The sequence below is a fragment of the Podarcis filfolensis genome (assembly GCF_964270895.1).
Source record: "Podarcis filfolensis genome assembly, chromosome: 2".
Taxonomy (NCBI): Eukaryota; Metazoa; Chordata; class Lepidosauria; order Squamata; family Lacertidae; genus Podarcis; species Podarcis filfolensis.
In genome coordinates this window covers 119,490,160-119,505,253 of record NC_139605.1, presented here as the reverse complement: position 1 = coordinate 119,505,253, position 15,094 = coordinate 119,490,160, and the positions used below count along the sequence as shown (strand labels likewise).

Below are 15,094 nucleotides of genomic sequence, written 5' to 3'. Positions count from 1 at the left end.
GTCCCGTCCCCGGCCGGGCAGCGAGGGAGGGACTGGTGGGAGGCAGCCGCCGCCGCCTGGCCACGGCGGCTCCGTACTCTCGACGGGCACCCAAGGAGGGCTCTGCCGTCCCCGCCTCCCCGGGAGCCGCCGGGGATGGGGAACGCCGAGAGCGGGGAGCCGGGCGGGGGCTCCGGGCTGCTGCCGCCCCCGCCGGGGAAAGTGCCCATGCCGGACCAGGGGGAGCTGGAGGAGAGATTCGCGATGGTGCTGGTGAGAGATCCCTCTTCCTTACCCCACCCCCGCTCCCGCTCCGATCCCCTCGTTGATCCCTCGCATCCCCTTCTCGACGCTGCTGCGGGTAGATTCCGTTGCAAGGCTCTCCTCGATTGAAAAATCTCCCTAGTCCATCCTCGCTGCGGGAGGGATTCCTACCCGCCCTCTCGATAGGAACAGTTTCTCCTCCCTCTCCAACTTTTCCAGACACTTTTCCTGGCCCCCTCAGATATGGGACACCATTCTCTCGATCTCCCCCCCCCCCCCGCCGCCTTCCGCGGGGTTTGCAGCCCTGGTGGTTGCATCCAGAACTCCCCTTGCTGGGGTCTGCAGATCTCCCACCCTGGGCTCTTGCCTGACCGGGGCTCTCTGGTCGATTCCTCCGCAGGACAGATTACTCGCGGTTGCTGAGATGTTCCGGTAGCTCCCCTTCTTCTCCACCACAAAAGTTCCCAGAAGTTCTTTCCATCTCTCTTTCACCCCGCTCTCCGTTCGTTTTCGCCAGATCCCTCAACTGTTCTTAGCTTTATAAATCCTATCTATCTTCTTAGAGTCTATTAACTCATGATTCTGACAGATTCCTCCCCCTTTTGTGGCACCATTCTGAGCGGATCTCCCTTGTAGGGCAGTCAGCTCACACTGGGAACTTCAGCCTTATCTTGGCCCATCGCAATGGGCCAGGGATCCGAGCTCCAGTGATCCTCAGTCCTCCTCCACATCATTTCTCCATCTCCACATTCTGACCCATAGCATGCCTGATCCCCAGTTGAAGTGCCTTCTTCCCCAGATCCTCTTGCCCATCTGCCTTGACCTCTTCCACACTTTGATCACTCCACCCCACAATCTGAGGTCCCATTTTTGTTCCAGTGGGTTAGCTCTTCCCACTTCCTTTTCAGCTGTGTTTCAAGCATCTATATCCCCCAGTTCCTTCAAAGTCTTCAAACCCCCACCAAGACTGGATTCCTGCTTCCATGCATTAGGATCCTTCTGAAGTAGAACCGTAACATCACCTTGCTACCCTCAGCTACCCTAATGGAGCTTCATGACCCCCCACCCCCCTGCGCTTGCCATCCTTTTCCTTGGAACCATTTATCTTTCCTTGGTTGGCCTCTGATATCCCGTCCCCCTCAGTCCAGTTTCTCCTTGCAGAACCCTGTGGATGATCCCTTTATCAACCGAGAGGCCTTGTTTGCTTGTGTTGTGAACCAGTTTTGTGAGGAGTGGTACTGGCAGGAATGTGGAATACCCCAGGTGCCCCTCAGCATCACTGTACGCTGTTGGCATGCATCCTGCAGAGTGCATGTAGGTGGTGGGTTTGGTGAGGATTAAAATTCTTGTCCTTGGAAGAAGGAAGGAAGCGGACCTGGTCTGGAAAGTTATGAGGCAGACTACCTTCTTGCGTCTCCACTGTGTCCACAGAAAAGGCCACTCTTAACTTGTGGATGAAAGGAATTAGTGTCTGATTGGATAGCTGCTAGTGGCCCAAGCTTTGCCCAGGAAGAAAGGAAGAAAGGAAGAAGAGGGATCAGGAAAAGAGGAGCAGAGAATATGGTCTTCCTAAGCAGGGTCTGGATGGTGCTCCTTGTGAGATCTGTAGCTGAAGGGCGGTATACAAATTTTAATAATAATAATAATAATAATAATAATAATAATAATAATAATACGCCCTCGCCGTTGGAGCAGAGGTGGCTGACCTGTTTAGCCCTCCAGATGCTCTTGGGACTCTTAACTCCCATCAGCTCCAACCCTGCATGGCCAGCGACTATGTGAGTGGTAATCTAACAAATCTGGAGAGCCATAAATTGTCCACACCTGCTGAAAAGGGCTTTGGGTGGGGAAATGTTCCATTTTTATGCAGGACGCCTAGGATAAGCTTGGTGTGCCAGGCCAAGCTTTGTGAATGGGTGACTTCCGTGAATTCAAGGGATGTATTCACCTGATCATTTCACCTCTTAATCCTCTTTAAGTATTCTTATTTGTGTCTTTGTCTGTATAAGTTTTGCCTTTTGGAAGACTGCAAGGCGGTGGTTGTGATCTTCATGCATTAGAATTGTGAGTAGAGGCTTCTGGAGGTCAATGCAGGATCAACGCATGACTGTGACAATGCTCCTGTTTGTACATATTATATGTTTGGGGAAGTTATCCCAAAGTGTGGTGTAATGATTGGGTGACTGGTTGATCTGTGTTAATTGCTGTGATGGCAGAACTGATAGGGAGGAATTCATTCCAAAAGAATTAAAGCCAGAAGAGTAGAGAGTGGCTTTGTGATTGCTCCTTAAACAGTGGAAATTTGACCATTTTTAGAACCAGAGTTTGTGCCGCCCATTTACTCATATGGAACATCCCAGTGGACGGCCCCAAGGGTTTCTTGGGAACAAAGGGACACTTCTGTGGTCATCTTTCTCTTTGCAAAGTAAAATTGCCTTTCCTTCCCTGGCTTTTCCAAGGAGATTCTCTGCTTCTTGACTTTTCATAAAAAAGGTTCTGACACATCGGATGTGACTGTTGAGATTCAGAGACTGTGGCTGAGCCGTTAGAGATTCTGGTTGTGTAGAGAATGCTTGGGGATTTCTGGGGGATTTTTTCCTTCTTGATTATGGAAAGTATGTTTGTTTTTTTCAAAATTCCACTCCAACGATGTCAGAGTGACAGGAAGCTGACAGCATGTGACACATAGTTCCCTCCTCTGTCCCTTCTCCCTACAGTGGTCATGCAGCTGTTTGAATAGTTCCATTTTCACTCTGATTTGTAGGAAAAGGGGTTGTGTTTCAAAATCCACATGATACAGGGTTGTTGGTAATACATTGAACGTAAGGAGCTTATACTGAGGCAGATCATTGATCCAGCCAGTCTAATATTGTCTGCTTTGAATAGCAGTAGCTTTCTGCATTAAGATCTTTTTAAGCCAGGGTTTTCATTTCTTTCTTTAAAAGAGAGCAAGTTTCTAGCTCTCATTGTTTTGAATATGTTCTTGGAAGCATGTGAGCTGTGCTTTCTGAAATTTCAAAAAACAGTGTGATGTGCTAGTCATGGGACTGGGCTAAACAAGATTTCCAGTGGCTGTGGGGTTAGAACTCATGTCCGGTATAGTTTTTTCAATTCCCATGACTATCAAATCAGAATATATAAAACAGTGAACATTGCAGTTATGCAAAATAGGTGAAAATTATGCACCTTTGTGTAAATTATATTGGTTACATAATTTATTCATGCAGAATTTGAATTCAGTAGATGCAAAATTGTAGGATTTTTTTTTTTGTATTTTGAGTATGAATGTGCGGACTATTTGTAGCCCTGGGCAAAGGTGGAACAGTCTGCATTCATGAAAGTATCAATCTTAATAGCCAAAGGCATGAAGAAGAAGAAATCCATGTTATGTTCCTGTGTATTCACAGAGGCATTCATCATTCTGATACTGGTGATTTATGATTTAAGCAGATGTATAGTACTTTTTTTTGCCTTCCCTGGGGCAGGATTAAGCATTATGCTATGTACGTGGTTGCAGAGGAGGGCACATATCAGAGCTCTATCTGTAGTGTAATTTGAGAGCCCAACTGAGTCTGTATCGGCCAACAATAAAACTTTCCCATTGTGCTACAGTGCTGAAGCAGCTAGTGATAAATCAGATGGATCCACTCTCCAATCTAGGTGCAATGTAGTTGGTCCGCTGTCCATTCCAGTTTTGGTGCACCAGTCCTGGCATAGACGCTGCATCCAGTTCCCCAGTTCTTATTGCTGCTATCGACGGGTCAGAACTTTGGAGTTATGGAAAAGCAGTGATGGCATCTGCTCTCCTGTTCGCTTCCACAGAGGTTCTGTAATATTCCCTGCAGTCCATAACATGGTGTCTCGTCTCTAATTCCGTAATGTAGGGCAAATGGTTGTACGCTCCGCTCAAGTGAAGTATATGGTGGTAAAGGTAAAGGGGCCCCTGACCGTTAGGTCCAGTCGCGGATGACTCTGGGGTTGCAGCACTCATCTCGCTTTACTGGCTGAGGGAGCCAGCATACAGCTTCCAGGTCATGTGGCCAGCATGACTAAGCCGCTTCTGGCGAACCAGAGTAGCACACGGAAACACCATTTACCTTCCCGCCAGAGCGGTACCTATTTATGTACTTGCACTTTGACGTGCTTTCGAACTGCTAGGTTGGCAGAAGCAGGGACCGAGCAATGGGAGCTCACCCCGTCGTGGGGATTCGAACCGCCAACCTTCTGATCAGCAAGTCCTAGGCTGTGTGGTTTAACCCACAGCGCCACCCGCGTCCCTATGGTGGTAGTAACCTGCCCTGGATGAGGGACAGAAGGACCATGGGGGTAGCATTTAACTAGGTTTTACTCCTAGTAGACCCACTGGAATTAATGGGCCTAACTTAGTCATGCTCATAATGTCATTTGGTTTGTTCTGAGTAAAAATGTGGTTGACTTCCATCCCAGATGTGCTACCTTGCCCCTGCAGTATAGGTTGAGATGGAAGACAGAAACACGCCCCTCCCCCATGTGCACAATGCTGTGCTAGATCATGATGTAATGTAGCACAGGGAGGGCTTCAGGACAGGAGGGGGTGTGATTGCCTCAGACATGTCCACCTCCTTTGTTGCCCTCCTCCTTCCAAGCACTGGATATCAATTATATGTCTACCTGATTTCAGTGTAGACCGGAGAGGTGGGAAGATAATGCCCAAAGTCAACAGCTGTGTGTAAGTCAGGCCACACAGGGCCACCTGTGACACCATCTTGGGTAGACCAGCAGGTTGCACTAGCAGGTTGAGGTGCTGTGATGTTTGAGAGAAGCAGAACTTGTGATTGGTGGTGATGCAAGGAAGGAAGGGAAGATTCCCAAGGGATCATTGAAAATGCTTGAAAATCTACTTGTGACTTCCATATGATTTCACCCATGTATTTAACCAACTGGGAAACATTCTGTTGAAAACAACCTGAGAATCGCACCTTGACTTTTGAGGTCAAATCACAAATTAAAAACCAGATTTTTAAATTGTATTTTGAATTATTCTGTGTTATGAGACCTGACCAATATTGTGCTTTGAACTGGATAGCTTTGGAGGTGGGAATAAGGACTGGGGAGTCAACCCGCTCTTTCAATTCCTTAAAAAGGATGCGGAAGCTGTGGCCCTCCAGACATGGCTGCACTTCATCTCCCATCGGCCCTAGCCAGCATAGCCAATGGTTAAGAATGATGGGAGTGGTAGTCCAACACCGTCTGAAAGTCCAGCAACATCTCCCCAGCCCTATTTTAAAGTGGATTGCCAGCTGGCCTCCTTGAACAACCACCACCAGTCTCCCCACCCATTTCGCCTGCCTCCTGTGGGCAGCTGAAGGGTCCAGCTGGTACCCATTATGAAGCCTGAATTGTCCTTCCAATTGCAGATTCCTTCATTATAAGCCAATTTAAAGTGCCACATCACTGGGAGGGTTATCATAATATTGTGTGTGAATTGTATTGTCTGCCATTTACTTTCTTGAGTACAGTTTAAGATTCTGGAACTGACCTTTAGAGTCGTGAAAGGCCTGGGCCCACCCTTCCTTTGGGAGAAAACCTTCCCTGCACAAGCTCTCCTGCCCTTTGAAATGGGCTGGGAAAGCCATCTTTTTAAATGTCATTCAACAAGCGGTGACATTTGTGGGGGCTGGGAGTGTATTTTGCTGGACCTATGAAATTTCTTTGCCCAGTGAGGCCTGCAAACACCTTATCATCTTTAAAACATTTTTAGTTCCCAAAGCTTTAAACACGCCTCTCAAAACTGAGTTATAGATATACAGACGATCGATAGATAAGAGATTTTTAATAATTTAGTTGTGTAATTTTAGGCTGTTGCAGACAGCCAAAATCATGAGGGATGCTGAAGGCCCTGCCTCAAGTAGTGAATCTGAACAGCAACTAAGGATTGGTTTTACTGTGGCATCAAAGTTCCCTCCCATCGAGAACCTTTCTCCCGGAGATGGTACTTTTCTAGCTGGAGGGGATTTTTGGACGGAGGAGCACCTCCACCTAGACTGAGAAATAGTATAGCACAGGCAAAGATTTGCCATCTTAGTGAGAATAGGGGCTAGTGTAGGTTTGGGGATAACATCTTGCCAGCAGGTTGGTTCCTGAGCTCCCTCAGCTGCTCCCATGGGCCACTTTGGCAGGTGGGTTTGCAGAGTGTGGCCTCAACTGTTTCCTTCCTTTGCAACTCAGCAAAGACCTGTCTAACCCAGAGCCTTTTTCCTGCAGTGGCACAACCAGGTAAGATAAAGGTAAAGGGTCCTGTGACCGTTAGGTCCAGTCGTGGCCAGCTCTGGGGTTGCGGCACTCATCTCACTTTATTGGCTGAGGGAGCCGGTGTACAGCTTCCGGGTCATGTGGCCAGCATGACTAAGCCGCTTCTGGCAAACCAGAGCAGCGCACGGAAACGCCGTTTACCTTCCTGCCGGAGCAGTACCTATTTATCTACTTGCACTGGCGTGCTTTTAAACTGCTAGGTTGGCAGGAGCAGGAACCGAGCAACGGGAGCTCACTGTGTTGCAGGGAATCGAACGGCCGACCTTCTGATCGGCAAGCCCTAGGCTCTGTGATTTAGACAGCAGCGCCACCTGCGTCCCGGCACAACCAGGTGCCTGTGAGAACCAATAGCCCTCCCAACATTGTTTCCCAGCAATTAGTATTCGGAGGCCTTGGATCCTGGAAGGTAGCCTGTATCCATGAGTAGCGGCCATGAATAGCTTTATCCTCTCATGCACACACATGCCCTGCCGCCAACATCCTTGGGCAAACTGGCTGCTTCTTATATCTTTGTGCGATTACCATGAAGGTCTGGAGGCTTCCCCCACACCCTGAATGTAGTTAGAAACCTCTCCTCAAACAGGAACTCTGGCTTCTCGGGGTTTTTGATTGTGAGGGCAGTTTACAAGTGTGCACAAACAGGTGTTTTTTTAAAAGGCTTCCTGACCTTTGACTAATGATCTTGCACCTCGGGATGTTGTGACATAGCTGTGACCTCTACCCCCGGTTTAACCCTTCACATATTCAGGCCGGTGCCTGAACACGGTTTAAGAATGTGTCCAGTTCCCTTTTAAAGCCTTAATAATTATTTTATTTATACCCCATCCATCTGACTGGGCTGCCCTAGCCACTCTGGGCAGCATTCAATAGGATAAAAACACAGCATGCACCAAACATTAACAACTTACTGATACAGAGCTGTCTTCAGATGTCTTCTAAAAGTTGTGTAGTTGTTAGTCATCTGATGGGAGAGCGTTCCACAGGGCAGATGCCGCTACCAAGAAGGCCCTCTACCTAGTTCCCAGTAATCTCACTTTTCATGGCAAGGAAATGGCCAGAAGGTCCTTGGAACTGGACCTCAGTGTCCAGGCTGAATGACGGGGGTGGAAAGACTCCATCACATCTCATGGCAGCAAATTCCACAGCTAAGGTGCCCGCTGTGTGGAAAAGTACTTCCTTTTGTCTGTCTTAAATGTCCCACTATTCAGTTTCATTGGGTGGCAGGGAGAAATATTCACTCTGTCCACTGTCCCCATAGCTCCAAACCTTTCCTCTCAGACTGTTGCTGTAGCCCCCTAATCATTTTGGTTGCCCTTTCCTGTACCTTTTGCAGCTCTACAATATTTCTCACACACACCCCTCCCAAAAGGTGTGGCAATCAAAACTATACCTATTCCAAGTGTGGTCAGACTGTAGATTCAAAGCATGGGATTTGCTCCCGACCCCCAGCCGCTGTACACTGGGTTGACCTCCAATATCCCTTTCATATAACACCGGTCTTGAAAGACCTACAGTGACTCCCAGTACGTTTCCGAGCACAATTCAAAGTGTTGGTGCTGACATTTAAAGCCCTAAACGGCCTCAGTCCAGTATACCTGAAGGAGCGTCTCCACCTCCATCGTTATGCCCGGACATTGAGGTCCAGTGCCGAGGGCCTTCTGGTGGTTTCCTCGCTGCAAGAAGCCAAGTTACAGGGAACCAGGGAGAGGGGCTTCTCGGTAGTGGCGCCCGCCCTGTGGAATGCCCTCCCACCAGATGTCAAAGAGAAAAATAACTACCAAACTTTTAGAAGACATCTATTATTATTACAGTGGTACCTCGGGTTACAGATGCTTCAGGTTACAGACACCGCTAACCCAGAAATAGTATCTCGGGTTAAGAACTTTGCTTCAGGATGAGAACAGAAATCGTGCTCCGGCGGCGCGGCAGCAGCAGGAGGTCCCATTAGCTAAAGTGGTGCTTCAGGTTAAGAACAGTTTCAGGTTTAGAACAGACCTCCGGAACGAATTAAGTACTTAACCCGAGGTACCACTGTATTTCAAAGTCATTCCCTGTCAGTTCAGGTCCTATGATTGTATCTGTGAAGTTGGGATTCTTTGCCACACCTTAAGCCACATTTGGCATTTTATTACCAATTCATTCAGTTTGGTGTGAACCTTTTGGATCTCTTTGTCATCCCTTTTAATTTTCCCCACCATGAATAATTTGGTATTGTCAGCAAAGATGACCTCAGCAGTGCACAACCCTAACTTGGGGACATTTTGTAAGAAAACAAAAAGCATTAGTCCCAACACAGAACTTTGAGGGGGGTGGGTCCTTATCCTGGGGCAAGGGGAGATGGCTTGCTAAAAGACAGACAGATCTGACCCATGGGCTATAATCCATTGGGAAGATCTTTACAGGCCCTCTTAAAGGAACAGGTGCTGCATTTTAGCAAGGCTCATACAGAATTTCCCCAGGAATTGTATTCTCCAGAAGTCAGTGAAGGATGTGGAGTGCCATTTGACTTTAACCCCTCAAGCACCAAAACCCCTTGGCTGACCCTGGGTGCAAGAACATTTTTTTGTGTGTGTGTCTCCTTTGAAAGGGTGTGTGTGTAGAATTATGAGAAAGTGCCAGATCACATTTATGCAAAGTTGAAATCTCCAAAGGCTCAAATTAAAATGGAATGAGGTGATTGATACTTCTCTACACTTTAGATTCACGCTTCAAGTAGCTATAGTTTGTAAAGCTCATTTTAGCAACTATAAAAGCTAAAACAGTGGCCGGTCTTTTCCACAGAGGAGCAAAAACAAAAAACAACCCGTGTAAAATAGAGGCTGCAATGCACCTTATACCTAGACCAGGGACAACCCATTATTACTCGCTGTGATCAGTTGTCTTTTAAGCTTTAACTCTCAAAGCTTACAGCACAGTATGCAAGATCTGTCTCTGTTCTCCTACTTCCTCGCTTTTTCTCTCTCGGCTTCATTAAAAAAAATATAAAAAATACTATTATTAAAGGAAAAGAACCCAAGGAGAAACCTTATTCAATGGAATCCAGCTGCCTGGCTGGGTTGTGTTTCAGAATTTGGACTTCCGGTTTGGGATTTCAAAGGGAGCTGTCTCTGGCAGGGGACTGAATTTCCCACACAGCCATAGACACAATTACTAAGGGGGTGGCGTAATAGAAGCATATGGCATCCCTCCCCGTGCAGTTAATTCCGTACAACGTTGGGTAGAAAAAGGGTGGAAATAGCTATCGGTTTCCTCCTGGCATTCTTCCAGCCGGAGAGAGAAGCTCGTACATCTTCGCAGCGTCCCATCTGGAAGAAACACCCAGGGCTTTATTCTGGCAGGGGGACTCGAATTCCTTCCTAGTCAGAGGGGGAACGGAAACTGACGTTGAGGGGGAATAGCAGACCGCAGCCTCCCAAGCAACCCAGATAGACTCCCCGCAAAGCAAGCGGAGTCGTCCAACGAGGGGACCGGTTTGGAAGAGCTGCCCAGTTGGGTGGGTTGCCAAGTCTCAACGGAGACCCAAACGCTTAGGCCTCATTACGGATTGCAGTCACATTGCATCACTTCCCTGGAAACAGCATCTCATCGAGGGGGGGGGCATACTTTCGGAAACTTTATTCCATGAAAGATGGGAGCCTTTGCTAGGGTAAGGGGCTGGGGGACGAGCCAGGGAGCCCTGCTTCTGAGAGGACAGCGCTGTGGGTTAGGCTGAAGTGGGAAGGTGGGTTTACTGGCACTCTGCTCTAGCCATGCGGATACCCTGCCTGGAGGATGCTGGGGAGACTGTACCTTGTGGTTGCTTAGCAACCGCAGCCTATCCTGGAGCAGGCAAAATGGCTGCCTAGGCTTAGGATGAAGCTGGTCACGGGCAAGAAATGGTGCGTGAAGCAGGGCAAGCGTTCTGTATCTAAATCAGGGGCTTGCAGGAGAGGATCCAGTGAGTTCCAGTGTGGAAGGATGGGAGCTAAGAAGCTTGGCTGCAGCTTTTACAAACGAAGGCCCCCTCGGGCGTCCCGTCATTGAATGCTTCAATCTGCCACCAACATGTTGTGAGGCTGTAATTAACGCTTGAAAAATAGCAATTGAGGAATAATTAGAAAGCAGCTGCAACTAATTCCAGGCTTGCAATGCTTTGGCTCCTCTGTTTGGATCTTTGGCGAAAATGTTTCGAACAATGGGGAGGGTGGTGGGGAAGTACCCTGATGTTTAAAAAGCAGTACAGCCTAATTGTTGCTTGTTCTTTTCTGAACACTGTTTGAAAAGTAAAGCCGCTCTCATGCTTCTTTTGTCTGTTAGTTGAAGCCATGCTGGAAATACTTGCACTGGAGGATAGGGTAGAGTTTGTGGAATTAAAAAAAATATAAACTTGCCCAAGTTTTGCCTTGTAATAAATTGTGAGGTTGCGTTGCCTCTTCCCAGTGCTGGGTTTTAGAGCTTTGGGGAGTGAAGAGCAAAATCCTGGCTCCCATTCCCAGGCTGTTTTTTAGCATTGCCACTTGTTTCTGGCAGGGCTACTGTAGCTTCAGCAGACAGACATCCAACAGGTACAGCATCTTCCCTCGTGTTTGAAGGTGTGGTGATAAAAATATGTGGAATTTTTTTATATCTTTCTGCAGCAGTTGATGGTACTTTTCCTGGGTGATTCTTTGGTGGTCAAGCACTTGGGGGGGGGCAGAAGGGGGATTTAAGAGTTTGATCACCTTAGACTTTTATACTGGCTTTGAGAAATCTTTTTTGTATTGTGTATTTGAATTTTATTTTTGTAAGTTGCTTGGATATGTCTTGTGGAAAGCGATCAATAAACAAAACACATAAATAATGCTTGCCATGCAGCTGTTTAATGGCACAAATGCTTTGGTCCCCCCCCAAAAAAAAGTGGAATAAAAAGACATGGGGACTCTTATTTGGAACCACAATATAGCTGGCCTTTCATTTCTTTAACCCATACACCATCTAAGACTCACATCGGTATGCAGAATTAGATACTGTTCTCATTGTCCTAAGCAGATACCTTAGTTTAGCAAGCCAAAATGTCATTTTAACAGGCAGTCCATGTTTTCTAAACACTCATATAATGTGAGAGATTATGCAAATGCAGTTTATCTGCAGGCCTTTTAACAACAACAACAGCAACATCATCATCATCATCATCATCATCAACAACAACATTTAGATGCCTCCCATCTGACTGCGTTGCCCCAGCCACTCTGGGCGGCTACCAACAGAATATTAAAAACACAATAAAACACCAAACATTAAAAACCTCCCGATACAGGGCTATCTTCAGATGTCTTCTAAAAGTTAAATAGTTGTTTATTTCCTTGACTTCTGTCGGAAGGGTGTTCCACAGGGCAGGCGTTACTACCAAGAAGACCCTCTACCGCGTTCCCCATGACTAAATATTCTGTTTCCAATATGCATTTTGAAGGAATATGGAGGTGCTTTTATTTGCCAGTTACTGGGAAAATAGAGGGTTATGGAGATTCAGCCCTCGGATGCCATAGGTTTTGGCCAATAAGTAACAGCCTTTGGCAGGACTGTATATGTTCTGGGCTGCTAAAAAAATGAAGAGTTCTGCACCAAGAACCTCTTAGTCATGCAAGTTTGCGTATGTTTGCTTATTTTACAACTTTTTTTTGCTTCCACTGGCTAAAAGAAGGGATAAGGAATTGCACATGCCTCTGAAACTTCACATCTCCACCATATGAAAGCCCACTTAGTTCTCTCCATGGCTCCTTAGATTTCACCAGGCATATTCCAGCCTAGTTTTTGCAGTCTTGAGGAACAGAAGCTTGCTTCTTTTCCCCCAAAAAAGGAAAGCTGAGATTAATGGGACATTGAATTCTGTGTCAAAATATCAACATCTACACATGTCCCATGCATTTGTAGGATGCCCATAGCTGAGAGGGTGGGGAGCAGAACTGATCCTGAAACTCCACTTCCTGGCCCTTATGTTACACCAGACATTGTTTGTGTCATGTTTTGAATCCACAGGACTTGAAACTTGGTATCAAAGAAAATCAAAATTCTTCTGATGCCAACAAACATCAAAATCCAAGACAGTTTGAGCCTACAACACCAATTCTGGTCCAGCTGCACTGGCTAATGGTTGCTGGAAGAAGAAGAGTTTGGACTTGATATCTTGCCTTTCACTCCCCTTAAGGAGTCTCAAAGCAGCTAATAATCTCCTTTCCCTTCCTCCCCCACAACAAACACTCTGTGAGGTGAGTGGGGCTGAGAGACTTCAGAGAAGTGTGACTAGCCCAAGGTCACCCAGCAGCTGCATGTGGAGGAGCGGGGAAGTGAACCTGATTCACCAGATTACGAGTCCACTGCTCTTAACCACTACACCACACTGGCTGGACTTTGGGAAGGAAGCGTGGGGACTCTGACAGGGTCCTTGAGTCCTCCCACCTCCTTTGGAAAGCCTAGTTAGTGCTTTCCCAGCTTTGGGAAGGACGTTGAAGTGCTATAGCACCCTGCCAGGGCCCCGTGCCTCCTTCTCAAAGCCCAGAGCCTCGCTTAGCTGGCTTTCGGAAGGCAGTGTTGAGGAGGTGAGGAAGCATCAAATTTTGGCTTTGCTTCCCCCCTTACATGCAACTGTGCGCAGCCCACAGGTTCCATGTCAAAGTGCTCTTGTGGCCCGCTTGGTCTGAAAAGTTGGGCTGCCCTGGTCTGGAGAATGCTGAGCAAGATGGACCAAGCCGGCTTCTCCTGTTTCTGATGCAATACAGTGGTACCTCTGGTTACGTACTTAATTTGTTCCGGAGGTTCGTTCTTAACCTGAAACAGTTATTAACCTGAGGTACCACTTTAGCTAATGGGCTGCTGCCGCACCACTGTGTGATTTCTGTTCTCATCCTGAAGCAAAGTTCTTAACCCGAGGTACTATTTCTGGGTTAGTGGAGTCTGTAACCTGAAGCGTATGTGTTATGTATTGAAGTTCTCACCCTGGGCCAGTAGGGGGATACTGTAGATAGTTATGCAAATAAGGGATTGAAAGTGACGTTCAGTGATTGGATAGTTTTAGAAAATGGTTACAGTAACGTTGTACCGGAGCTCTATTTAAGCAGGCTGACTGAACCCTTCAGTTCAGTTCTGTTCTGGCCTGTGAATAAACAAGAGCTGTTTGAAGAATCGCTGTGTCGTCTGATATGTTCACCCACAACTTAACAGTATGTAACCTGAAACGTATGTAACCCGAGGTACCACTGTATAAGGCTATTTCATAGCTTCTGTTGTTGCCGATGAAGCTGCTGCTAAAGGCAGAGCTCGACAAGACAATTTAAGTACAGTGGTACCTCGGTTTACGAACTTAATCTGTTCCGGAAGTCCGTGCTTAAACCAAAACCGTTCTTAAACCGAGGCGCGCTTTCCCTAATGAGGCCTCTCTCCGCCGGTGCCCTTCCACCGTTCAGATTCCGTTCTCAGACTGAGGCAAAGTTCTCAAACCGGGACACTATTTCCGGTTTTGCGGAGTTTGTAAACCAAATTGCTCTTAAACTGGACTGTTCTTAAACCGAGGTACCACTGTACTAGGAATCTTAGAGGAGAATGACTGTGCAAGGCCATAGCAACTGTGGGCCCTGTAGCAAAGTCATTGTTTGAGATGGTATTTGTATGGTGCATCTGGAGTTCCAACAGCGGTAGATTAACACATGTGGCACATGATGTGTCAACCTTCCTCAATCTAAGGTGGTTTGGGCATTGTCAGGGCTTGAATGGGAGACTACTGGAGAACCATGTGCACATTGACAGACTATACATTCAATATCTATATTGTGGTATGAAGTTAGCAGGACTGGAGAAAGCTATTTTGCAGCCCCATCTGTGAGCTTTTGGGAATATAGCCAGCAAGGGAAGAATCAAGACCAGAACAGATGCAAATAATGATTTTGCATGGGGCTTACGTTTGTCCTTTAATCCAACACTGTTGATGATCACACTCACCACACAGATGCCACCACTGATAATTACCCTCTTGCAGAGCCCATGGTGTGTTGATACCCAGGCTTAGTTACCGGTCAATGCTGGCATTCAGTTATTCCACAACTTTGCACCACGTGCAAAACAGAATGACTGCATTTTGCAGGTTGCAGGGGGTGGCTCGGAGGGCAGACAACACAAGATGGTGTGATTAAGTTGACAATTATCCCATGATGTGCATTAAGAGGGATGGGTGGAGTAAGAATATAGTGGAAGAATCATCTAATGACTGCATAGCTTACAGCAGGGGTAGCTAATGTCATGCCCTCCAAATGTTGCTGGACTACAACTCCCATCATCCCTGACCATTGACCACGCAGTTGGAGTCCAACAACATCTGGAGGGCACCACATTGACAACCCCTGGCTAACCTTGGCAATCATTGCAAATTTTGGAGATGAGGTTTTTAAAAAGAGGCTCCAAATAAGTGGATTAATTCATGTTGGAAGCTAGGGCCGTGGAAGAGAAATTCCATTTGGTTCCTATTTTAATATGTAATCTGAAATGCAGCTTTCTCTTTAAACTTGCACTTTTCTGAACATTTCAGTGTAGTTTGCCAAACAAAAGAAGTGTA

At 46.9% G+C, this 15,094-nt stretch overlaps 1 protein-coding gene across 1 annotated transcript in view; it reads left to right on the top strand.

Moving 5' to 3' along the window:
• The window catches only part of FMNL3 (formin like 3), a 105,802-nt gene continuing 90,708 nt past the window's right edge, over positions 1 to 15,094 (top strand). The window contains 1 exon segment of the mRNA XM_083599620.1: positions 1 to 252. Coding sequence (XP_083455746.1) covers positions 136 to 252 — 117 coding nt within the window. The 5' untranslated portion in view covers positions 1 to 135.